Below are 27,180 nucleotides of genomic sequence, written 5' to 3' on the forward strand. Positions count from 1 at the left end.
AGAATCCTATCGTTCCTGTCATTCACCAACAAAACACCATCATCGCCCTGGTCATGTCCAGAGTAGATTGTGCCAATAGCTTCTACCTGGGTATGCCTGAACGACTTCTGAAAAAACAACAACACATAGAAAATGCAGCAGCCAGACCTCTTCTCAAACTACCACGAAGAGAACCCATCACACCTGCGCTAAAAATACTACACTGGTTACCAATAAAACAACGGATAAAATTAAAATCAATGTGCATCACGCACAGAGAATTACACAACCAAGGTGCAGAATTTCTGAGCGATAAATTACGCCTGCACCAGCCAACAAGAACGCTCAGATCAAGCAAGGACATCCGCCTGGAACCGAAACTCTACAACAGAAGAAAACTCTGAGGATCCTCTTTCTCTCACCAGGCACCGAAAACTTGGAATGACCTACCTAAGAATATACAGAACACAACAAACCACATAGTATTCAGGAAACTGCTCAAATCCTGCCTCTTCACTGCATAACTAAAAGACCACTAACAAGAACGCCCACACCGCTAAAACAAAGATGAATAAAGATACCGATCGCGGTTCCCACCAAGCAAGCATACACAAACAGAATCCAAGGAACGCACTCCACGACAGACCATGAGACATAATGAGAGATAGCCACAAGAGGAGGACACTAAAGACTGAACACATACATAGAAAGAGCAAGACGGAAGCAGTTAGAAGACCCATCAACACCATTGCGGCATGAACATAGTTCATTTAGAATACTACAGGGAGTATGTCACACTAAAGCCAATATTTCTGTCAGGCGTAGGCTTCTCTCCCACATTACAGGACCCTCATATCTCGCTGTACTTTAGGATTGTACTAAATTATTCAATTGTTTCTCAAACCCAGCTGTGTATGGTACTATACTCATCCGCCATGTTAAGCGTGGGCCTTTTTCCACACTGTACAGGACTCTCAAATCTAGCTGTCTTCGCACAATGCAGGACACCCGAAATCCAGGCATTTAGCCATAGTGTGAAAATTAGCTGCAAAACATATAACCCACTAACCAAAAAGCTCAAATTTTCTGCATACTTAACTCACTCAACAAATCACACAACCACCTCTCGCACAGTAAGCCGCATGTACTTCACCACACCGCAACAACACATAAACCACCCCAACAGCCCACGAGGACTGACAGCACTCCGATACTTGCACCAAAGCTCAGCACTCCGTGTATACCGAGATGAAGCTGCCAACAGAACACCACTTCTCTCACTACCCTACTCCCTCTTCACCCTACTAACCCATCCCGCCTTCTCCTTTGCAGATCCGCCAGAGCGCCTGGGGACCAACGCTGTTGGTGACGGTGCGCGGTACAAATACCTTTAACATTTAACATAAATTAAGCATTTCAATTGTAAACTTAGTGAAACTGGAGCGGGTTTAACATGAGCGTGCATCAGGTGTCATGCAAAAGTAAATCATTTCTCTTTAGGAAAGTGGAAATATGTTCCCATGTTCCAACTTTCCCTTTGCACAGATAAATTGGAGGCTGCAGAGGAAGCGTCTTAATGAAAAATCTTGCCTAGAAATTGCATTACAGTTTTCCGGTCTGCTATTAAAGTCAGTGGGCCTCATTACGACTTTGGAGGCAGCCATGCCCTTAATAAGGGCATGGCTGCCTCCAAAATCGTGTCTGGGTCCAGGTTCCCTGAATGGGGAAATACCGGGCCATTCCGAGTATGGAGGGCCCGGTATTTCCTCCTTCAGAGAACCCTGAAGGATCAATGGGAATGGGGAAGGAGCTAACAACGGGCCCATACTCCTGCTACCCACAGGTTAGGTGCGCATTACAAATAATAAACATAACATAACATTATTAAAACCAGAGGTCCAGAGCGGGTCCCGCGAGGGGACCTCGTAATAGTGCGGAGTGGGTTTAACGGCGCCGGCACCATTACCAGTGCCGTTAAACAATATTCCGCAATAGTTATAATGAGGCCCAGTATGTTCAGAATGCAGTCAATGCCAGTGGTTATTGACTGTACTCTGAACATTCTGATTTGTTGAGAGGAGGTCAATAACAATCTCTGTGTGCAAATCAGATTTACCCATCAGTCAGTCTGTCTCTGTGCAGTGACCAGATGGTGGAATCTGTTTCCTAGCTCAGTCTGTGAATCAAAATGGCTGACAGGTTCTTGACAGCGGGCCCGAAGTCACCATGCAGTGGTCATTACCCCAAGTCACAGACCCCAGCCTCTCAGCACATGAGCTAGAACTGTTGCTTTCCAAAGCTATGATCCTGCTCAATAAATACACTAATAGCGGTTTAATGTGTCAAGTAGGCAAAGCCTCAATCCTGGCCGATCACCAGACCATCCTTGGTGTTTGCAGAAGACCAGGGCGGCCCACTGGAGACTGCTCTGTCTCCTGAAAACTTCCAGGTGCTAAGGGCACAAGTGGACTTTTGCACACACTAATGACTGATTTATCCCCCCATTTATCCCCCACCTGCCTTAGAGTGTCATTAATTAGCACATTTATGTGTGAAACGTTGTGTTTAACTCGCTTGCAAAGCACCTTTTTGTGGGATTGTTTATGCTAAGAAATGGCGTGGGAAAGTGAGTGGAGAAGTAAGTAGCAGTTTGGCAGTAGTCTGTCGGTTTGTCGCGGCTCAGAGCCGGAGTGGTGAAGGAGCTCAGTGGATTGGGCTCCATTGTTTTTGTCTGCTGGAACTGTGTTCAGCTAATCTTCCCTGCCAGATTTAAAATCGCCACTCAGCCCGGGAGCGCGCAAATGAAAAGCAGTTTGGCAGTTCTGCAGGGTGGCGTCGCCGTGAACCTGCTGTTTATTTTTTATTATTCAGAAGGACAGACTTCTCCCTGATAGTTTGGAGTAACTGTGGGTAACCCGGCTTTGAATCCACTTGTTTTATGCATAAGCACCTAATTAGAGCTGCTTTTAATACATAAAGTGCTGAACCCAAAAGACTTGGCCACCGAAGGTTGCAAGAATTGCTGAAGGTTGCAAGATTTGGATTTAGGTGGAGTGCTGTGATTGCAGGCAGCAGAAGAGTGCCGGGCCTGTCTCTGTCAGCAGACAGTAGGCTGTTACATGGTGTTTGGTACCTACAGGGTTTTGCATAATGTATGCATTAAGAAGCTTATCGAAAACATCCGGTAAGACTATTGCAGAACAGATGTTCTAAATGGCACGTGAATTAGCCTTACCCGAGTCTCCGGGAGAGGTTGAGAGTGGCCTAAACGATCATGTCCCATCTTAGGTGTTGATACCCCAAACAGAAGATTCAGAAATGACAGCATTTTTTTAATTCAACATCGCGAGTTAAGGGTGAGACCTTGGGAGACCGAGGCACCCTTCCTGGCGGTGACTGACGGTACAGGACCAAGAGGGATCTGGTACGCCCTACGTTGGCTCTCGTGCCAACACACCATCTATATTTTCAGAAGCGGAGGGAGAGAACAGTGATCTTTCTCTTACTTCCTATGTCTCTACCCCCCGTGCAGCTCAACCTAGGCGGTCACCCTCTCCTTTAAACGGAAATGCGCAAACAGCTTTGGTCCCCTACATGAGAACCTCAAAAGCGAAGTGAGAATGCATACGGTCCCGCTCCGTGCTATTCGAAGCAAGTTAGAAAAGGCAACTTAAGAGTCGGGCTTGAAGGCATTGCTTCAGCTAGACTCGACCTCGGCGAAGTCTGATCTGTATCCAGCGATTCTTTTACTTCAAAACTCTGTTGGCCAATCACAAAACTCAAACAGTGTTACTCCGGGTTATTCGGGAAGACCAAGGAATCAGAAGACTTTACTTTGGTGACAGAAGGTTCTTCTAATAAACAGATTGATGAAGTTGTTGCGTTAACAGCAATAAAGAGCCAGGATAAAGTGGAACACGGACCAAGAGGTGGAGCGGGTGGAAGCCTGGAGACAGTTGATTGCAGAGCTGGATACGTCTACATTATATGACAAGGAATCGGAACACAGTCCCGCACAGGAGGGTGCAGACATCAGACCGGGAGGTGGAGTGTAAGCAAGAGATTGTAGAATGGTGTGGCGCAAGGAAGGACGGGGTACGGGGGAGGAGTTGGGGGTTAGAGGGAATAAACAGACAAGTGATGCCTAATGTAAATTATTGTGGTGTGAAACAAAAGAAACGTTTATTTTTTTTAAAAGAGCCTAAATAAAGTGGCTATTGGGTGGGTATCCGTGTGCAAAAAAGTGTTTCAAAAATGAAAAAACCCTCAGAAGCAGGAAAGAAAATCTAAAAACGTCCAATTGAAAAAACTGTCAGGAGAGCTTTTAGAAAGTTTCTAGGAAACCTTACAATACAAGAATGTTTAGTCAAAGCTAAAAGTGTGACACTAAAACTACAGTGATTTCTAAGGTGGTTCCAATTAAGGTGGTTGTCGATCGCTTTTCTGAGGAGGAAGATCGTAGAGTTGGCGACGGGTCTCCCCGTACGTATGTGAAAAGGGAAATTGTAATGAATCCAAGTGACCTCATAAAGAAACCAAAGGTACTAATATGCCATCCGGGAATGACGACACATCTGTGCCCGGGAGGCGGAACGCCGTCTTAATATCCTCGACAGATAAAGTTTCAGTTTGCTCGGCGTTGCAAACGGAGACAGTGGACTCATTTACAACTAGGAAGCCCAAGGAATTGAGTTTTCCAGGAGGGCGGTTACCCATAACAATATTGGGTGTTGAAAGGGAGACTACAGTGGAAGTCCCTCTCGATAATAATACGGCGGCCCCCCCAGATGAGGGGCTGTGCTTCTCTGGGCAGAGGACACTACAGAGGCTGGAAGAGCTCCAGCTTTCAGTATTCTGAGGGTTACTCAGGGGGATTTCATTAAGGTGGTAGGGTGACAGGAGAGGTTTGACGCTGTTAACACACTGGGTTTGAATCGCGGGTGCCTTAACAGGACCGATATCATGCCTGCTAATACATGGCCTCACAGATTGTTGGTGGAGAATGTGTTTAGGGAAGACAAGTATTGAAAAGATCCAACATTCTGGCCTTATTCTCCAACAAGCCGAATCTTCGGGCCATTTCCACCAAGGATCTTGACGGAGTGGAGTTTATTGATCCAGTGCGTACGAACCTGGTTACTTTGGATCTTGGATGTAAAATAGTGTTTGAAACTATTCTGAGGGAATCGCTTCCTCTCAGACAACTTGGGTTTGACATCCTGGTATTTAAGGCCTTGAGTCTCTCGAATGAGGATAATGTTGGTGCTGCATTGGGTACACATTCTGGGAAGGATATGGAGACGGGAAGTTCAATAGGTGCTGGGAACTGTAGTTTTCCGAAAGAAGATCCAGGATTGGTCATGGTTAGCGCAAGCCATACACAATGTTATGAGTGTTTTCTGAATCGGCGTTAGTAAAAAGGATCCATTGGAGAAAGTGTCCTGAAACTCTACTAATCCTGGGCTGGGATCCATTTTTCTATTGTATGAGGTTATATGTGCACAGGAGTCATGGTTGTTGAAACAACCCTTGCTGGATGATAGAATATGACAAGTCATTTATAACGCGCCTGTACAGATGTGGCTATACAACTTGCTTCCAGTTGGCCCTTCAAGGTAATGGGGTCGTCGGGCTTGGGGTCTTTTGGTCATGATTAAAGCAGGTATTGGAATAACTGCAATCAAGGAGTTTGGGATCCAGCAAGGGGCCTTGGCTGTCGAATCCTCAATGTGTGTGCTCGGGTGCAATAATAATTTCCTTTTTGTTAATATCTATCGCGGCCCAGGCTGTGTAGCACTCAACATTCCCAGCACTTCATCCGTGGCTCTCCCACGAGCTCAGACTCCCCTGCACCTACCCCCTCTTCCTTTCTGCACTTGCACGTTCTGAATACTCACAAGGAATAGTAGGTTCGTCCCTCTTCCTCTTCCCCCCTCTGCTCTTAAATACTGTGGTGTAATATTGTAGTTTTACTTCCCACCCTACTCCCCTCCCTGCCCTGTGGGGACTTTGAAACAGTATATTCTTATTGTATAAGTGCCTAACAAGCAAACAATACATAAAATAAATAAATAAAGCTTTAGGACAGGGCAATACACAGCACTGCTAGGCTTTCGACTGAATTTCAGAATGGAGTTGCTCTGTCTCTCCAAGGACAGCATGGCCTTGTCCATCTGCTGTTCCCACTTAACCTGAGGCCGAGGCACACAAAGGAAGCAACCTGCTCAATAGCACGACCTTCGACAGTAACCCTCAGCCTAGCATGCCCACACTGCCCTGGGATATTCAAGACCATTGACTTAGTCTTATCGGAATTCATGATGAAGCCACAGGATTTACAAGCATAATGACCTACATCAACGGGGTCGTTGAAAGCAATACGGCATCGTCAGCAAATAATACGACAGGGATTGTATCCTCACCTAATTTGGGAGCATCAGATTGGAAATGCGTGAGTCTCAGTATGGAATTATTAATGAACATACAGAATAGAGTCAGTGCAAGATGCCCCCTTGTCGCACCCCTTGTTTAGGGGGCATTTCAGCTTTCATATTCCCTACTAGGGTCCACCTGGCTCGGGCAGTGTTACAATTACACAAGCCCTGGATTCCACATAAAAGCTGCGGCGGGACATCAAGCTCTTGCAAAGCCTGCCCCAGCGGTGCCCCAGAGACAGCATCGAATGCACGTGTCAAGTCCATCGATAAAACTGAAGCCGGACAGCCTCTAGTCTGTAGTACTAAGGCCAGGCTGAAAGCTGCCCTGCACATGTCTGATAATGTTCTGGCCTGTAGCCCAATCTTCCACGTGCACCAACAGTGCCCTGGCATCCAGGAGTGGTGAGATGGACCTGTAGTGCCCTGGCATCCAGGAGTGAGATGGGCCTGTAGTTCCCAGGGCAGTCACGCCCCCTCCTTCTTTATACAGCGGGACAATTATAGCATTAGTCCAAGATGCCGGCATCTTCCCTGTCTTAATGATTGTGCTAAAGAAGCAATGGAACACAACTGCCCAGATGTCAGGCGCTTTTTTGAAAAGGTCCACAGGCAGGTACCATATCAGGGCCTGGGGCCTTCCCCGATTTCTGTAACCCTGGCGCTTTCTTTATCTCCTGCAGGGAGAAGCTCAAGTCTAAGGGATCCCCTTGACAGTGAGGCAATAATGTTACCTCATCAGATGTATCAGTGCCTCCATGAGGCGAGTAGACATTGGAGGAATGTCGGGCCCATTCCTTCTCAGCTGTTAATTCTCATCCTCCCTGGCCTTAGAAACCTTCCTCCTGTGAGGTACCCACACTGTCAATAGGATTCAGAGTGGCATACTGGAGTATAATCTAGACACCATCATTAACGTTTTTACTGTGGCATTACTGACATATATTTTGGCAAAGGCAGCATGAACAATGTTTTACAGAGTTGTGCTGCCATTTATGGTAGACAGGCATCATGAAAATGTGCTTTACAGTAGCAGTGCTGGCATATTTTGCAGACCGATCAGCATGAGAGTGTGCCAGTGACAATATTGGCATATTTTTGGTCAGAGGCAACATGGGTAGATCTAACAAATGACATACATTTTGGTCTATTTTTTGATTGCGGGGGTTGGCTACGGGTTGGCCCCTCCTCTAAATAATTGCTTATAACTCCTGTTCTGTAGCAGATCTAACGTTAAAAATGGTTGATGTTACCGGATCTAACAAATATGTATTAAAAAGAATGACTTTTTCCCTAAATTTAGTTGAGGGCAGGGGCAGCCACCCTCCTTTGCAGCCAACTATTTCAGCACCTGTGTGTGATCTAACAAACAAATGCCTGATCCTACCGGATCTAACATATATCTAACCAATGACATCGATTGTTGTGTACTTTTTGATTGAGGGGTACTAGCTAGGGGTGAGCCCCCCCCCACTAAGTAATTGCTTATAACTCCTGTTCTGTAGTGGATCTAACCTCAAAAATGGCTGATCAAACTGGGTCTAACAGAGATCTAATGCAACAGATCATTTTTTGTAAAAGATCATGAAAAGGGGGGGGCTAACCCTGGTGAGGTCCGACGGGCTCCTTAAGCGATACCTGGACATGTGGTTGTGGGTGCGTGCATGAGCAGCAGTGGGAAGAGCAGGACACTAATTAATTAGAGGAAGCGAGGGTTGGGCCACAACACCTCTTACCTTGGTATGATATGATATGGCATTTATAACGCGCCTATACACAAGTGTTTCAAGGCGAGATGCGGCAAGGGAGGGGGAACAGAGGGAAGACAGCAATCCTACTAGTGTCACAAGTCTCTCCCCTTCTCACCTGCTTTTGTTGTTTGCTTGCGACCTTCTGGGATGTCTTCTTTCTCATGGTCCGGGATTTCTACAAACCCGAACGCTGGTCCTCGGATTCCAGCGTGAGGTTCACTATCCAGCTTCCAGGAGCGTTCAGAAGTCCAGGGTGGATACAAGGAAGGAATGAAGTTGCACTCAGAGGCACGGAACGCTGTGACCCGAGCGCGGAAGAAATCCGGGAAGATAAGGTAGAGGAATGGGAGGAAGGACAGGGTTTCAAGGGACCGGCAACAAGGAATCAAAAGGGAGCCCCGAACAAACTCCGGCAACACACGTCCGACTACAGCAAGCGGTAGCGTTGAGACGCACAGAGCCGCTGGGGCATGTCTGTTTTGCAGAGCGTGCAGAGTGGAACGTAGAGACTGACCAGGAGCATTCCGTTTCGAGAGGCCATGTTGGAAGGATCACTGTATTCAATCCCCTATGGGTCAGGGACCAGGAAGTCCAGAAGGGGTGCAGACGACGGTTCATGACAGTATGCCTCCTCTGAAACCCGGATGGATAAGATGGAATCTTCGAACCAGCCTGGGGGCATTCATGTTTGACATGGGTTCCCAGGTGCGTTCACTGGGAGGGTATCCCTTCCATTCAACCAAATATTGTAGTTGCCCGCGTCGGTACCTAGAGTCACAGATTCTGGAAACCTTGTATTCGAGTTGGTCATTTACAATCACTGGGGTAGATTTTGCAGATGTTCGAGATGACTGAAGATATGGTTTTAACAGTGAGGTATGGAAGACTGGGTGGATCCTTTTCCAGGATTCTGGTAGTTGTAGTCGAATAGCCACTGGATTGATGATTTCTTGTATAGAAAAAGGGCCGTAATACCTGAGAGCCAATTTATTTGGGCGCAGATGTCGAGGAAGGAACTTTGAGGATAACCAGACTTTATCGCCTACAGAGTAGGAAGGTCCAGGTCTTCTTTTAGAGTCAGCATAACGTTTAACGTCTCTTCGGGCCCTTTCCAAGTGTTCCTTAGCTTCTTTGTGTACTGTAATAAGGCTTTCAATCCAGGAATCTACCGCAGGAACTGAGGTAGGGTGTGGGAGAACGGAGGGAAGAACTGAAGGATGGAATCCTTGACTACAGAAGAAGGGACTGGTTTTGATAGCTGAATGATCTGAATTGTTATAAGCGAATTCGGCCACCGGTATTAAGAGTGACCAATCATCTTGGACCTTGGTAGCAAAGCAACAAAGGTATTGTTCAAGAGTTTGGTTTACACGTTCAGTAGCTCCATTGGTTTGTGGGTGATAGCCTGAAGACAAGGCACGTTGAATTCCCAGAATACGACATAAGAGCGACCTCTCTCAGCTCCCCATGATATGATCTTCTGTGTGTCTATTCTTGTCCCATTTTTGTAATCACTGTCCTGTCTTTTTGGAATGCGCTCTGATGCCTGCGGGCTTTAGCGCTATATAAATAAATAAAAATAAATAAAACTGAGATATGTACTGGGGTTCTCGGTCAGAAATGATCTTGGAGGGTAGCCCATGAAGCCGGAATATGTGTTCCAGGAAGATTCCGGCAAGTTCAGATGAGGATGACAGTTTGTATAAAGGTGTAAAATGAGCCATATGAGTAAACAAATCAATAGTAACCATGATAGTTGTGTAGCCCCTGGAGGATGGTAGTTCCACGATAAAATCTGTGGCGATAATTTCCCAGGGTCTTGTTGGTATTGTTGGTTGGACTAGGAGACCTGCCGGTTTCTTATTGTCATGTTTGTTCTGATTGCAGACTGCACATGTCTGGATATGGATCCTGATATCATCCTTCATCTTCGGCCACCAAAACTGTCTTTGTATTAGATGGAGGGTGTTGGTAATGCCACTGTGTCCCGAATGAAAGGTATCATGGCATAGGCTTGTGATCCTTTGTCTCAGTCCAGGAGTCGGGATGACCAACCGATTGTCCTTGGATAGATATCCATCCTTTGTTGTGAGATTCCATTAATTATTTCTCTTAAACTCCTTCCAGGTTTAAGAGGATTGAGTTTGACTTCGAATATTCTCCAGGAGGGTGAGTGCTTGGGCAACAAAGATTGTGTGGGGAAACATCTTTGGGAAGGTCCAATCTTCAAAGGTTTCGTTATCTGGACGTCTGGATAAGGCATCGGCTATAATGTTATCTGTTCCAGGGACATGATGGATTTGAAACTGGTATTGAGCAAAAAAGAAGGCCCAACGGGCTTGATGACTGTTTCTGCATTCTAGGGATTGTAGGACTTGAAGATTCCGATGGTCCGTGCGAACTTGGACTGGGTGTTTAGCTCCCAGGAGGAGATGACGCCAGTCAGAGAAGGCTTGACGGATGGCTAGTAGTTCCTTTTCCAAAACGGAGTAAGGGGTTTCACTGGGAGTCAAGGTGCGAGAAAGATAGGCGATGGGGTGTTCTAACTGGTCATCCAACTCTTGCTTTAGGACTGCCCCAATGGTGTAGTTGGAAGCATCAGTCTCAACAAGAAAGGGTCGATCAGTGTCAGGTTGAGCTAGGATGGGGGCTTGAGTGAACTCCGACTTCAAGCATTGAAACGCTGTATCTTGGGCTGAGGTCTACAGGAAGGGGGTGTCCTTCTTTAACAATTTAACAATAGGATGCACAATCTCTGAAAAGGTTGGTATACATTTCCGATAAAAGTTAGCAAGCCCCAGAAAAGATTGAATCTGTTTCACAGTAGTTGGAATGGGCCAAGACAAAATGGAATCTACTTTCGAGGAGTCCATTCCAATTCCCTTTGGAATGAGAACGAATCCGAGGTAGTGAACAGTTGATACATGGAAAATGCACTTCTCGGGCTTGGCCAGGAGCTTATGTTCACGTAGACATTGTAAGACTGTCTTCACGTGCTCTTAATGTCTTAGATGGTCCTTGGAGTATATCAGTATGTCGTCCAGATATACAATGACGAAGATGAACAGCATATCAGAGAACACTCGGTCCATAAAACGTTGGAAGACCGCTGGGGCATTAGCAATCCAAAGGGCATAACCAGGTATTCAAAATGGCCAAAGTGGGTTCTAAAGGCTGTTTTCCATTTGTCACCTTCCTTTATACGAATAAGATGGTAGGCATTCTTTACGTCTAATTTAGTGAAGACTACTGCACCTCTGACTGCTTCCAAGATATCCGAGATGAGGGGAAAGGGGTAGCGGTCCTTGAGAGTGCACTGATTAAGGCCACGGTAGTCTAGACGTGGTCTGATCTCCTTGGTGTCTTTCTTGGGAACAAAGAACAATGAAGCACCCGCTGGGGATTTAGATGGTCGTATTGTGCTATTTTCCAGGTTAGTATCCAGGTATTCCCGGAGAGCCCTCTTTTCAGGTTCTGATAATATAAACATCCTGCCGAAATCAATCACTGCCGAAGGTTCAGTATCGATGGCGCAATCCTCTGGTCTGTGAGGAGGGAGAGCTTGAACTATAGCGGTCGAAAATACATCAGAAAAGGCTTGATAGGCCCTGGGAATCTAAATGATGTTAGAGACGGTGACTGGATTTTGCTGGCTCTCTTGCGAGTCTTCAGAAGGCTTCGGTAAGGAATACAGGGATAAGCAGTGAGACATACAGTGTTCAGATCCAAGGAGCAGGGAGCCTGCTGCCCAATTGATGTAAGGGTTATGATTTTGTAACCAGGGCATTCCAAGAACCATCGGATAATGGCTGATTTTATAATGTCAAATTCGATCCTCTCTCGATGGTGGTTTATAGAGAGTAGAATCTCTTTAGTCTGAAGGGTTATGGGTCCTGAAGACAGAGGTCTCCCATCGATAGCCTCTACAGGTTGCATTGTTCCTCGAATTTCATGTGGAATGTTGTGAGCAGTGACCCAATCATGATCTAGGAATACGCCCATGGCTCCGCAATCTACTAATGCCAGGATGGGGTAAGATTATTTCTTGGAAGGCGATAGAAAGGCCTGTAGAACCACAAGATTATTTTGTCCAGGAGAGTTCAATGATGGAATTGATGTGGAGCAAACATCTCTCTCCTGAAATTGTGCCCCTTCTAGGATCGGGAGCTGGCGTTTCCCGAACTCCGTGGAGGAGCAATAGGGCATTTTCTAACGAGGTGTTTATCGGAGGCGCAATACATGCACAGACCAGTGTGGATCCGTCGCATCCTTTCTTGTGGGGAAATGGGTCCACGGAAGGCCCCCAGTTGCATGGGTTCTGGGTCTGGGGTTGGAGAAACTGTGGGCTCTGACCTAGGCGGATGTTCTGTGGTGGTCTTTTGGAAACCCGATTTAGACTTCTTTTTCTCTGCGCTTCTTTCTTGGATTCGGAAGTCTATTTGCAAGGAAAGGTCCATAAGAGCCTGGAAGGAACTTGGGCGAGCTACCCTAGCTAGCTCATCTTTTATTTCTTCATTTAGACCTCTTCGGAAGAGAGTGAAGCTGGCTTCCATCTCTGTGTCTGTATCGTGTTTTAGGCGTCTCAATCTGTCACACGTCTCTCCCCTTCTCAGCTGCTTTTGTTGTTTGCTTGCGACCTTCTGGGATGTCTTTCTCACGGTCCGGGATTTGTACAAACCCGAACGCTGGTCCTCGGATTCCAGCGTGAGGTTCGCTATCCAGCTTCCGGGTGCGTTCAGAAGTCCAGGGTGGATACCAGTAAGGAATGAAGTTGCACTCAGAGGCACGGAACGCCGTGACCTGAGCGCGGAAGAAATCCAGGAAGATAAGGTAGACGAATGGGAGGAAGGACGGGGTTTCAAAGGACTGGGAACAAGGAATCAAACGGGAGCCCCGAACGAACTCGGCAACACACGTCCGACTACAGCAAGCGGTAGCGTTGAGACGCGCAGAGCCGCGGGGACGTGTCTGTTTTGCAGAGCGTGCAGCGTGGAACGTAGAGACTGACCAGGAGCATTCCGTTTCGAGCGGCCATGTTGGAAGGATCACTGTATTCAATCCCCTATGGGTCAGGGACCAGGAAGTCCAGAAGGGGCGCAGAGGACGGTTCATGACAACTAGACCAGGTGTCATTCAGATCGCGCAAGTGCAGGAGAAGGGGGAAGAGGAAAAATGCAGAGTGGGAAGGAGGTGGGGACAGTGCAGTACAGGGGGTAATAGAATAAATAAAACAATAGAAGTAGGCCAGCTGGTGGCAAGTGCAAGGGTAAGTGCAGACATTGGGTGTCAAGTGCTGGAGGGGGACTGTAGGGATACAGAAAAACAGTCCCCAAGTGTGGGGGTAGCCATGGAGGCAGGGTAGGTATGTAACGGTGGGGGAGGGGACCTGGGCCCGAGATCAGAGGGTGGCCAGGTAACCAGTCAGTTTCAGCCAGGAATTCAGGTCTCAGTGAGTTGCTGACTCTGAAGCTGCCTTAAGAGAGGGTAGGCGGTCAGATGTGTGAATCCCGGCACATTTTCTTCCGAAATGCTGGTTATTCCGGTAAGACAGGGAAAGACAGGTGAGGAAGCTTGTAGCCGGGCCTTCGAGCTGGGCCGGCTTGGCCCCCTGGCTCGGTCGGGCTGCTTCCTGTAGGATATCATGCAGCCATTCAGGGTGCAGATAGATAGCAGGCCCTCCTGGGCACTGAGGGTGAATAGGCAAAGCGGCGCGCTCCATGGCGGACATCTTATCAGGTCTTCCAGGCTCTAATGGTGTTATGGCACCTGCTGGGACATCGGTGGTATGAGCCCGAGCATGACTAGCTATGGTTTTGAAAAGCTTGGCCACAATCGAAGAACACATTTTAATGTTACAACAACGTCTAGGGATTTGTGTGTGCATGTGTTCAACAAAACTGAGCTCTTTCACAGGTAAAATATATTTTGCAAAATAGGATTATAGAAATATGGCAAATGGCTAAAGTAAACAAACGTAATAATGGTCGAATAATCCAGCGTTACGGGCACGGCAGCTTCCAGCCACACGTTCTGAAGACAGTCCTGTCCCATCTCGACCATTGGTGTAAGGGGGACCTGGTTGGGGCCTTGGTCCTCCTTCTCCTGCGCGCCTGTCACAGCATGTATATCAGAGCCCCCAGAAGCTCGTTATACAAATGTGTTTCACCCAGAATAAAGCCTCTCACACCATCGCCCTCAGCACAAAATGAGAACACACAGCCCCTTGGTATGAACACCTTCACCAGCTGGCAGTGAAACTCAGGGTCATTTTCAAGGAGATGCGCCACCTGGAGTTCTGGCTACAAGCACCTTGCCACCCTCGGCTCTGCTTGCATTCCAACCCTCAACCTACACCCCCCCCCCCAACCGCCCAATAGGCGAATCCCAAGCGGAATGTGTCCTGCTGGCACTGCCCTCCTGTGCCCAGTAGAGAATGAAGGATTGCTCTTTGCCCTGGGTTATGTCATTGAAATATGTAGAACCAAGAAATGTGCTCATGTTTGCTCTTAAATCATGTGGAGGGTGTAGGGTGGATCAGCCGTGATGGGTGTGGGGTGGATCAGCCATGGTGGGTGTAGGGTGGATCAACCGTGGTGGGTGTAGGGTGGATCAGCCATGGTGGGTGTGGGGTGGATCAACCGTGGTGGGTGTAGGGTGGATCGGGTGTGGTGTGGATCAGCCGTGGTGGGTGTGGGGTGGATCAGCCGTGGTGGGTGTGGGGTGGATCAGCCGTGGTGGGTGTAGGGTGGATCAGCCGTGGTGGGTGTAGGGTGGATCAACCGTGGTGGGTGTAGGGTGGATCAGCCGTGGTGGGTGTAGGGTGGATCAGCCGTGGTGGGTGTAGGGTGGATCAGCCGTGGTGGGTGTAGGGTGGATCAGCCGTGGTGGGTGTGGGGTGGATCAGCCGTGGTGGGTGTAGGGTGGATCAGCCGTGTAGGGTGGATCAGCCATGGTGGGTGTGGGGTGGATCAGCCATGGTGGGTGTAGGGTGGATCAGCCGTGGTGGGTGTAGGGTGGATCAGCCGTGGTGGGTGTAGGGTGGATCAGCCGTGGCGGGTGTGGGTGGATCAGCCGTGGCGGGTGTGGGTGGATCAGCCGTGGTAGATGTGGGGTGGATTAGCTGTGGTGGGTGTGGGGTGCATCAGCAGTGGCGGGTTTGGGGTGGACCAGCTGTGGCAGGTCTGAGGTGGATCAGCCGTGGTGGGTGTGGGGTGGATCAGCCGTGGCGGGTGTGGGGTGGATCAACCGTGGTAGATGTGGGGTGGATCAGCCGTGGCTGGTGTGGGGTGGATCTGCTGCGGTGGCTGTGGGGTGGATCAGCTGTGGTGGGTGTGGGGTGGATCAACTGTGGTGGCTGTGGGGTGGATCAACTGTGGTGGCTGTGGGGTGGATCAGCCGTGGTGGCTGTGGGGTGGATCAACTGTGGTGGCTGTGGGGTGGATCAGCTGTGGTGGTTGTGGGGTGGATCTGCTGTGGTGGATGAGGAGTGGATCAGCCGTGGTGGGTGTGAGGTGGATCAGCCGTGGATCAGCCATGGTGGGTGTGGGGTGGATTAGCTGTGGTGGGTGTGGGGTGCATCAGCAGTGGCGGGTTTGGGGTGGACCAGCTGTGGCAGGTCTGAGGTGGATCAGCCGTGGTGGGTGTGGGGTGGATCAGCCGTGGCGGGTGTGGGGTGGATCAGCCGTGGCGGGTGTGGGGTGGATCAGCCGTGGCTGGTGTGGGGTGGATCTGCTGCGGTGGCTGTGGGGTGGATCAGCTGTGGTGGGTGTGGGGTGGATCAACTGTGGTGGCTGTGGGGTGGATCAACTGTGGTGGCTGTGGGGTGGATCAGCCGTGGTGGCTGTGGGGTGGATCAACTGTGGTGGCTGTGGGGTGGATCAGCTGTGGTGGTTGTGGGGTGGATCTGCCATGGTGGATGAGGAGTGGATCAGCCGTGGTGGGTGTGAGGTGGATCAGCCGTGGATCAGCCATGGTGGGTGTGGGGTGGATCAGCCGTGGTGGGTGTGGGGTGGATCTGCTGTGGTGGATCAGCCATGGATCAGCCGTGGTGGGTGTGGGGTGGGTCAGCCGTGGTGCGTGTGGGGTGGATCAGCCATGGTGGCTGTGGCGTGGATCAGCCGTGGTGGGTTTGAGGTGGATCAGCCGTGGTGGGTGTGGGGTGGATCAGCTGTGGTGGGTGTGGCGTGGATCAGCCATGGTGGCTGTGGCGTGGATCAGCCGTGGTGGGTTTGAGGTGGATCAGCCGTGGTGGGTGTGGGGTGGATCAGCCATGGTGGATGTGGGGTGGGTCAGCCGTGGTGCGTGTGGGGTGGATCAGCCATGGTGGCTGTGGCGTGGATCAGCCGTGGTGGGTTTGAGGTGGATCAGCCGTGGTGGGTGTGGGGTGGATCAGCTGTGGTGGGTGTGGGGTGGATCAGCTGTGGTGCATGTGGGGTGGATCAGCCATGGTGGCTGTGGCGTGGATCAGCCATGGTGGCTGTGGCGTGGATCAGCTGTGGTGGGTTTGAGGTGGATCAGCCGTGGTGGGTGTGGGGTGGATCAGCCATGGTGGCTGTGGGGTGGATCAGCCGTGGTGGGTTTGAGGTGGATCAGCCGTGGGAGGTATGGGGTGGATCAGCCGTGGTGGCTGCGGGGTGGGTCAGCCGTGGTGCGTGTGGGATGGATCAGCCATGGTGGCTGTGGCGTGGATCAGCCGTGGTGGCTGTGTGGTGGATCTAATGTAGAAAGATAGAGCTCCTTATCTGGCTGTTTCTTCACTTCCAAGAGCTGCAAAAAGTGGTCACTTGGGCAACCATCTTGGCTTCCTTGAGGTGTGAATGGGAACGGGTTGGCGCTGTGCATCCTGTTATGTATTTAGCAGTACTGTCGCGCGCGCGCACGCCTGCGTGCGCGCGTGCGTATATATACCTGGAAAGGTCTTACTGTGCATCGTCTACTCCTACCCAAGGTAGCCCTGTAACACAGACTCCTGGGGTCAATTGATGCGCCCAGTGGTGAGCATCCGTGCAGGCTCACGCTCTATTGCTTCCTGAAGCTAGGTCCGCGCTCATTAAATAATAACAATAATAATAACATGATAATTACCCAGGACGCCTGGCAGTTTGTTGGGGTGCGGTAAGTCATTGCTTTTCTTCTGCTGCCGCTTCTTCAGCTGCTTGACCGCCCGAGGTGCCCGGAGCGGGCTTGAGCTGGCTCGGAAGAAGGTGACCATGAAGGGCTGCTTGGAGCGCGGTCCTCTGCGGCCTAGGAGGCGGGACAGCCCCGGATCCACACTGTGCCCTGTCACGACAGATGCAAAACCAAGATGGCCGTTACCGCCTACTCCGCTCATTGGCCACGTTTGCTTGCACCGCAAAAGCAAGAAGGCCTCGACCCCCCTGGCTGAGTGGCCAAGTAGGAGGAAGCGTGGTGTGACGGATCTGAGGATGTCGTCCTTTATTCCCTAGGAGGAGACCTTTCCCTTGGGGAGAGGGGTTGTGCGTCCACAGTACAATAGTGCCCCTGAGGGTGGTGCACCGAGGGAGGATCACATGGGGAGGAATCCTATGATCCCCTCCCTCATACAGCTAACATTTATAACTGGCAGGTTAGTACAACTAACCCACATGACAATGTTGAGGACCTAGACAGTAAAGAGCATTATGTATATAGCCAAACTGACCTGCATAGTAACACTACACATGCATATAATCAAACTCACATGCATGACTGCACTGAAAATGCATATAGCCAAACTGACCTGCATAGTAACACTACACATGCATATAATCAAACTCACATGCATGACTGCACTGAAAATGCATATAGCCAAACTGACCTGCATAGTAACACTACACATGCATATAATCAAACTCACATGCATGACTGCACTGAAAATGCATATAGCCAAACGGACCTGCATAGTAACACTACACATGCATATAATCAAACTCACATGCATGACTGCACTGAAAATGCATATAGCCAAACTGACCTGCATAGTAACACTACACATGCATATAATCAAACTCACATGCATGACTGCACTGAAAATGCATATATCCAAACTGACCTGCATAGTAACACTACACATGCATATAATCAAACTCACATGCATGACTGCACTGAAAATGCATATAGCCACACACTCGGGAAGGTCAGGACCCTGAAGCAAATAAGGGAGAGTCACACAATCAGGATGATTAGGAACCCAGAAGCAAATAAGGGAGAGTCACACACTCAGAAAGGTCAGGACCCTGAAGAAAATAAGGGTGAGTCACACACTCTGGAAGGCCAGGAACCATGAAGCAAATAAGGGAGAGTCACACTCAGGATGGTCTGGAACCCTGAAGTAAACAAGGGCGAGCCACACACTCAGGAAGGTCTGGAACCTTGAAGCACATAAGGGAGAGTCACACTCTCAGTAAGGTCAGGAACCCAGATGCAAATAAGGGAGAGTCACATACTCAGGATGGTCTGGGACCTTGAAGCAAATAAGGGAGACTCACACACTTAAGTGGGCCTGGAACCCTAAAGCAAATAAGCAAATAAGCAAATAAGGGAGAGTGATAAACTCAGGAAGGTCAGGAACATTGAAGCAAATAAGGGAGAGTCACACACTCAGGAAGGTCTGGAATCCTGGAGCAAATCAGAGAGAGTCACATACTCAGGAAGGTCTGGGACCCTGAAACTAATAAGGGAGAGTCACATTCTCAGGGAGGTCTGGGACCCTCATGCAAATAAGGGATAGATACATACTCAGGAAGGTCTGGGACCCTGAAGCAAATAAGCGAGAGTCACATACTCAGGAAGGTCTGGGACCCTGAAGGAAATAAGGAAGAGTCACACACTCAGGAAGTTCTGGGACCCTGAAACAAATATTGGAGAGTCACATACTCAGGATGGTCTGTGACCCTGAGGCAAGTGAGGAAGAGTTGCAGACTTGGAGGGAAGTGAACCAAGTAATACGACATTGCGAGTCTGGGACTCACAGCCACATGTTAAACCAAGGTCTTAGGCCAGGAGGTTCCGTGACCCCGACGGATAACAAATAAAGACGACAACGTGTTTTAAAGGGAAACCAAATATTCAATTTGACATGTTGTGAGCCTGAGACTTGCACCCATACAAAAGACTGTAAATAACATGACCAAGAACTATGGAAATGACAGGAGTCCTAAACCTGGTATCAGAACATGCCAAGCTGCTAGGACGGTATTACCCAAATTGACCTTTTACAATTGACCTTTTGCACAATTGACCTAATTATAGTGGTCCTAACTGACCTTCTGCACAATTGATCGTTATATTATTTTAGTTATTTTATATATGTATTGGGTTGGTTTTGGATTATAAATAATACGAGGGGATTGGGTGGGGGGTTGCATGGGGTTTTGGATTGGGTGGGTGGTTGCGGGGGGTTTCCCCCCGCATATATGTCCTAATTGACCTTCTAAATTAGGTAAATTCTCCCGACGTCAATTCTCCTGAGGTCAATTGTGAAAAGGTCAATTAGTATACAACCGCTAGGAGACGGGAACTGCGCAGTTGAGAAACATTTCCTCTTGAGTTGTACCATCCAAAGGCGTCTAGGGAAAAGAAGCTTCTCTTCGGGGGAAAGAACTATACCCCTAGCACTAGGGAGCTTCACTTGGGGTGAGAGAACTATAACCCTAGCATTAGGGAGCTTAACTTGGGGGGACTATAACCCTAGCTTTAGGGAGCTTCACTCAGGGGATAACTATAATCCTAGCATTAGGGAGCTTCACTTTGGGGGGGGAACTATAACCCTAGCATTAGGGAGCTTCACTTTGGGGGGGGGAACTATAACCCTAGCATTAGGGAGCTTCACTTGGTGGGAGAACTATAACCCTAGTATTTGGGAGCTTTACTGGGCGGGGAAGAACTATAACCCTAGCATTAGGGAGCTTCACTTGGTGGGAGAACTATAACCCTAGTATTTGGGAGCTTCACTTCGGGGGAAAAAACTATAACCCTAGCAATTGTGAATGTTAGCATGTCCACTCTTAGAATTGTGAATGTTAGCATGTCCACTCTTAGATAGAATTGTGAACATTGGCCTGTGTCGCATCTAGACAGAAATGTGATTGTTAGCATATGCCACACTTAGAATTATGAACCTAGCTCGCGTCAAATCTAGATAGAAAAGTGACTGTCAGCAGGTGCCGCACCTAGATGGAATCCCACCATTGCAAGGACAGCAATGCCAACTAACAATTCCATCCCTCTGCATACACCTCTCAAACTATAACCAAACACAACCACAAACCTTAAACGCAGCAATCCGCACAAACTTCACAACAATGCAACAACAAAACAAACCACACATAGACTTGCACAACAGCACACGACAAATACGGACCACAAGGCACCCCAAGCCCAGCCAACGGACCCACCGGGCTGAGGCTGTCAACAGCACATCACTGCTCTCTTGCACCTTTCCTGCTTCCTCCCACTAACCCAACCTCCCCCTCTTTCAGAGCCGCCAGAGCGCCAAGGGACCACTACGGTGGTGATAGTGCGCGGGTACAAATGTCCTTTAACATTAACATTAACATTAGGAAGCTTCACTTGGGGGGGGGAACTAGACCCCTAGAATTAGCGAGCTTCACTTGGGGAGCAAAGCATACCACGCTAATAAGAACTTGTAACTGTGAAAACAAACACCAGCTCGTTGCCAAATATTCAGAGACTGAACATGAGACAGAGGCTCGGGAAAGGGGGCGCATATCCAAGTCTGGAAGTTTACCTTTGCAACACTTCTCTGCCAGCAAAACGGGGAACTTTTTATTTGTGTGAAAACAGAAAGAGCCTCTTAGTTCCTCTGAAAGGAGATCGCCCTGCACATGTATGTGAGATGGCTAGTGCTAGGCACAGAGGTAAGTGTATGGGGCAGGACAGGGGCAGACAACTCATAGTTTAGGACTTCCTGGCAATCTCATTAGTCTCCCCCTAGAGGCAGGGAAACCCCTCTTAGCCTCTATAAACACTGTGTCCGAGTCTTACTTCTGTACCCTTACAATCGCCAGATGTGCCCGCCTGCTACCAGGGGTGGCTCTGGACCACATGGGCAGACCTCATGCCGTGGCCTCATGCTGTGGCCCCACTCACATCCTCGGGTACCCACCGTCATCGGTCTCCACGTACAGCCGCAGGCCCAGGTTATACTTGGGGTTCAGTAACCAGTGGTTGCTGGCTGCGGTGACATCAAAGACCAGCCAGCCTTCGTCCCCGGCGCCCACATCCTGCAGGTCCAGGAGGAACTGGTCCGACTCCCTGCAGAAGAAAGACGCATGGGGTGAGTGCTGGCACGGGTGGCAAGCTTCAGCAACATACAGACTGGCAGTGCCCATCAGGGCAGCTATCTCCCATTATCCAGAGGTTGCTAACTAGGATGTGCAGACCTGATCACATGCCCAGAAGAGCATAGACACCTTACTATAAGTAATGTCCAGCTTTAAGGGAAGAGCTGTACTCGCAAGTAGGACTGCATTCGGAAGGCTACTTAGCCCGTGTGGCCAGCATTCAACAGACACAAACACAAGACAGACAACATTGGCCCCTGAGGGACGCAGTAGTGGCAGATGGGGCCCATGAGGGACGCAGTACTGGGAGATGGGCCCATGAGGGACGCAGTACTGGGAGATGGGCCCATGAAGGACGCATTAGTGGCAGATGGGGCCCATGAGGGACGCAGTAGTGGCAGATGGGGCCCATGAGGGACGCAGAGGTGGGAGATGGATCCCATGAGGGACGCAGAGGTGGGAGATGGATCCCATGATGGACGCAGTGGTGGGAGATGGATCCCATGAGGGATGCAGTAGTGGGAGATGGGGCCCATCAGGGACGCAGTACTGGGAGATGGGCCCATGAGGGACGCAATACTGGGAGATGGGCCCATGAGGGACGCAGTAGTGGGAGATGGGCCCATGAGGGACGCAGTACTGGGAGATGGATCCCATGAGGGACGCAGAGGTGGGAGATGGATCCCATGAGGGACGCAGTGGTGGGAGATGGATCCCATGAGGGACGCAGTAGTGGGAGATGGGGCCCATCAGGAACGCAGTACTGGGAGATGGGCCCATTAAGGACGAAGTAGTGGGACGTGGAGCCCATGAGGGACGCAGTAGTGGGAGATGGGGCCCATGAGGGACGCAGTAGTGGGAGATGGATCCCATGAGGGACGCAGTGATGGGAGATGGATCCCATGAGGGACGCAGTAGTGGGAGATGGGGCCCATGAGGGACGCAGTACTGGGAGATGGGCCCATGATTGACGCAATAGTGGGAGATGGGGCCCATGAGGGCTGCAGTAGTGGGAGATGGATCCCATGAGGGACGCAGTAGTGGCAGATGGGGCCCATGAGGGACGCAGTAGTGGGAGATGGGGCCCATGCGGGACGCAGTAGTGGGAGATGGGGCACATCAGGGATGCAGTACTGGGAGATGGGGCCCATGAGGGACGCAATAGTGGGAGATGGGGCCCCTGAGGGACGCAGTAGTGGGAGATGGGGCCCATGAGGGTCGCAGTGGTGGGAGATGGGGCCCATGAGGGATGCCGTAGTAGAAGATGGGGCCCCTGAGGGACACAGTAGTGGGAAATGGGGCCCATAAGGGACGCAGTAGTGGGAGACAGGGCCCATGAGGGACGCAGTAGTGGGAGATGGGGCCCATGAGGGACGCAGTAGTGGGAGATGGGGCCCATGAGGGACGCAGTAGTGGGAGATGGAGCCCATGAGGGACGCAGTAGTGAGAGATGGGGCCCCTCAGGGACGCAGTAGTGGGAGATGGGGCCCATGAAGGGCGCCGTATTTGGAGATGGGCCCCTGAGGGACGCAGTAGCGGGAGATGCGCCCATGAGGGCTGCAGAAGTGGAAGATGGGGCCCCTGAGGGACGCAGTAGTGGGAAATGGGGCCCATAAGGGACGCAGTAGTGGGAGATGGGGCCCATGATGGACGCAGTAGTGGGAGATGCGGCCCATGAGGGACGCAGTAGTGGGACATGGAGCCCATGAGGGACGCAGTAGTGAGAGATGGGGCCCCTCAGGGATGCAGTACTGGGAGATGGGGCCCATGAGGGACGCAGTAGTGGGAGATGTGGCCCATGAGGGACGCAGTACTGGGAGATGGGGCCCATGAGGGACGCAGTAGTGGGAGATGGAGCCCATGAGGGACGCAGTACTGGGAGATGGGGCCCATGAGGGACGCAGTAGTGGGAGATGTGGCCCATGAGGGACGCAGTAGTGGGAGATGGAGCCCATGAGGGACGCAGTAGTGGGAGATGGGGCCATGGCAGCAACCATGCACCGGGAAGCAACACCTGCAAGTTCTGACACTGCTTCTGGGGAGCAGGCTGGGAGCAAGCCATGCGCAGGGAAGCTGCGCTTGCAAGTTCTGACGCTGCTTCTGGGGAGCAGGCTGGGAGCAATCCATGTGCCACAATCCATGTGCCAGGAAGCAGCACCTGCAGGTTTTGACGCTGCTTCTGGGGAGCAGGCTGGGCACGCTTCTGTTGAACTGCAACCCAGGGGAGACATTTTGTTGGGCCTTGAGGTGATGGAGAGAAAGTGTTACTCCAGTTGGAGTTAAGGAGTGGGCAAGAACTATCTAAGGAAGTTATGAGCAGTCCCTCTGGGAAGACGTTCACCATCCTTTTTTTTTTTTTTTAAGTTTTATTATTAATAAATACCAATAAATCCAAATTCTTCACGGTTGGAGGAGATAGAAGAACAACCTCCAAACAGTTTAAATGGAAAATAGGAGCTGATAACCTTGAATCAGTGACAGAAAGCAAGTATTTGGGTATACTATTTAACAAATCGATAGCCGAGGAGAACTGGGAAAAAGAATGAACAGGCAAAGTAAAGATGTTATGCTCCCAAGGGAAAATGATGCATGACAGATACGGCGGGTTCTCGCTGATACCCATGAGAACATTTTATGTACAAAAGGTCCAACCAACATTAACCCATGGAGGTGAGGCCGGCCTAAACTTAAGCTGGAAAATCTGCGATGCCTCAGAAAGTACATTTTGGAAGCTTATCTTAAACCTACCAAAATGTCTCCCGATATCAGCGGTAAGAACTGAATTGGGCCGGCAATCACTTCATTCCGTAATCTGTTGGAAGATCAGTTTCCTTACTAAGGAAAATTACTGACCAAGAACCAGTGACTGGATACAATATGCTTAGTACAAAAGGGATTGGTAAAAGCGGAAATCCCCTAAATGCTTGGAAAGTCAATTGAGGTAAGTTCCTGGAAGCAAATGACTCTAACTTAGTGGAATTAAGTTTCAATCCTGAAAAAAAAGATATTGAGCTTAAAATAAACATATGAAACAAACATAGCAGACTCTTAATCATGATAAGAAAAGAAAAAATAACGAAACTGAGGAAATGTTTAGGATGATTTTTATTGAAGAGATGTTTTGAGGAAACTGTGTAAAAAGTTGTATTGTATTAAACTAATGCACAATCAAATAAAAAAAACAAAAAAATAAAACTTTTATTTCAATTGCACAGTACTCAGCATGAAACATACGTACATTGAAGAAATGCTTACACAGGTATCGTTTGACAACCAGTATACAGGTAAGTCGGCCAACAGAGCATTCACAGTGTCCACTTTCGTCGCTGTCCACACTGGTCCTGTTACTCAGGTATTGATGAAGACCCGCCCATATGTCTTGTGGTCTACCGGCCCGAGGTAATGAGCGGGAGTACACCTCCTCTCGGCCAATTGCCCGTATCATAACATTCGTCCATTCATCGACCCTTGGGGCTGTTATAATCTTCCACCCGATTAATATGGCGCGTTCAGCCAGCAGCAGTCCAATATTGATAAGTTTGCCTTTAACAGCATCCATTTTAAGTACATAGCCCAATAAACACACAGAATGTTCCCACTGTACAGGCTGTCCCACCATTGCTTCTAATGCCTCACAGATGTTACCCCAGTATCCAGAGGGCGCTTCCCAGGACCATAGCATGTGCATTAGATCGGCCTCCTCACTACCACATCTTGGACATGTCCTACATTTTCCTCAAGCGACCCGGGGTTGGATGCACTCTATTTCATATTTTGAAGTGAATCAGCCTGTAGCTGGAGTTGAGCGATATCTGTTTGGTGGGAGTGCACAGTTGCGACCAGCCTGGTTCTGTGAGTGGGACACCCAGATCTTCCTCCCACTTCCCCCTGACATCAGGTTTTTGTAGCTTGCTTGCTACCAATGCCCACTTGTATGAAGCTAATGCAGATTTTTTAGGGGTAGCAACAGAAGTTATATAATTCAGATTTGGGTGCCAAGCAGGCTCCTGCGGGAATCCGCTCCACACTGCAGCTGAACTGATTCTGAAATATTGCACTTTCCGCAGCTGGGTGTCACCCACCTGAAGTTTAACGTCTTCCCAGGGTCTAAATTGGCCATTATGGTATAATTCTCCAAATTGTGTGATGCCCGCCTCCTGCCAGTGTGTGGTCAGTGCTGCATCTTTTGACGGGTCAATTTAGGACGCGCCCCAGATCGGCATTTTGGGGCTACACATTACGGTGTTCCGAGGTTGTTGTACTAGTCTCGACCATGCCTGCTATGTGGCCAGTGCCGGGTCCAAAAGTGATTGCAATTTCCTCTCTTACCAGTGGCTATCTTGTAATAGAGTGACCCTCGCCCTTCCCTGTGTGCCCAAGTCGACATACCAGCTCTGTGGCTCGCCCTCTATCCAGTTTCTGGCATAATATGCTTGGGCTGCCAAATAATACATCCCTTAATCCGGAGCTGTCAGAACACCCTGCTCATATGTTTGCGTAAGACGCCTCCAGCTGCCCCCCCCCCTGACCTTTCCCCACAAACGTGCAGCAGGCACTCATTATTTTCTCAAAGAAGGTCCTACCTGACCACAGTGGAATAGAACTGAAGAGGTAGAAGAGCTTAGGTAGTACAATCATTTTCACTAGTGCCACTCGTCCCATGAGTGAAATAGTGAGGTACATGGTACCAACGCTCGAGTTTGGTACATGCTGCTATCAGTAGTGTGTCATCGTTAAATGAGCGGACCTGATCAGGCGATCGCGCCATTTCCGCCCCAAATATCTAACCTGTTGGGGAGCCCATCAAAGTCCCAGTAGATTGCATGGTGGTTGCATGCCATCCGTCAAGGGGAATATTTCAGACTTATTTATATTTATTCAGAGTCCGGAATAACTTCTGAATTCCTGAATCACTGTTACTACCCTCTGAAGATATTTCTCTTGGTTTCTCACAAACAACATGATGTCGTCTACATATAATCGCCCGGCTATGGCGATACCCGCCCTGGCATGAGATCAGCTAGGGGTTCAATCACGAGTGCAAACAGTAGGGGGGAGAGTGGACATCCTTGTCTGGTGCCGTCCTCCAGTTTCAACACCAATGAATGACAGCACCCCATTCACGGACACCCTAGCGTACGGTTGTGTATAAAGGAGTCGTACCCACTTAATGAAGTGAGGGCCAAATCCGTAATTATTCAGTACTCTAAACAAGATTGGCCAATAGACGGTGTTGATAGCCTTCTGCATGTCTAGGGATATGGCGACCCCCTCAGTGTCTTTCGGGATCTTTGCTAGAATATTATGGAACCTCTGAATGTTAGATGTCGTTGATCTCCCTAACACGAATCTCGCATGGTCCTCTTGCACCATGTAAGGCATCACCGGGTTGAGTCGGGAAACCAGTATCTTTGTGAACATTTTTGCATCCATGTTAATGAGGGACAGCAGGTGGTACGATCCACAGTCTTCGGGTGGTTTCCCGGGTTTCAACAGCAAAGTTATGACCACTTCTCGCATTGTCTCTGGCAGGATACTGGAGTCCAGTGCTTCATTCCACACCGCCAGTAGGTGGGGAGCAAGTGCCTTTATGAATTCCTTATAGAGTTCAGCCCCCAACCTGCCCGAGGCTGAGGCCTTCCCACCAGGCAGGTCTTTTATTGCCACCTTTATTTCACTGGCATTATGGGAGTTTCTAGGGCATTACGCGTG

General features: G+C 49.5%; 1 protein-coding gene across 1 annotated transcript in view; it reads right to left on the reverse strand.

Moving 5' to 3' along the window:
- Positions 1-27,180, reverse strand: part of BMP8A (bone morphogenetic protein 8a) — a 227,877-nt gene that overhangs the window by 59,717 nt on the left and 140,980 nt on the right. The window contains exons 3-4 of the mRNA XM_069622415.1: positions 21,291-21,439; positions 17,249-17,443 (exon numbers count right to left, since the gene is read on the reverse strand). Of these exons, the coding sequence (XP_069478516.1) occupies positions 17,249-17,443; positions 21,291-21,439 (344 nt within the window). The remainder of the gene's footprint in view (positions 1-17,248; positions 17,444-21,290; positions 21,440-27,180) is intronic.

Source organism: Ambystoma mexicanum, chromosome 11 (genome assembly GCF_040938575.1).
Source record: "Ambystoma mexicanum isolate Mex_15411 chromosome 11, UKY_AmexF1_1, whole genome shotgun sequence".
NCBI lineage: Eukaryota > Metazoa > Chordata > Amphibia > Caudata > Ambystomatidae > Ambystoma > Ambystoma mexicanum.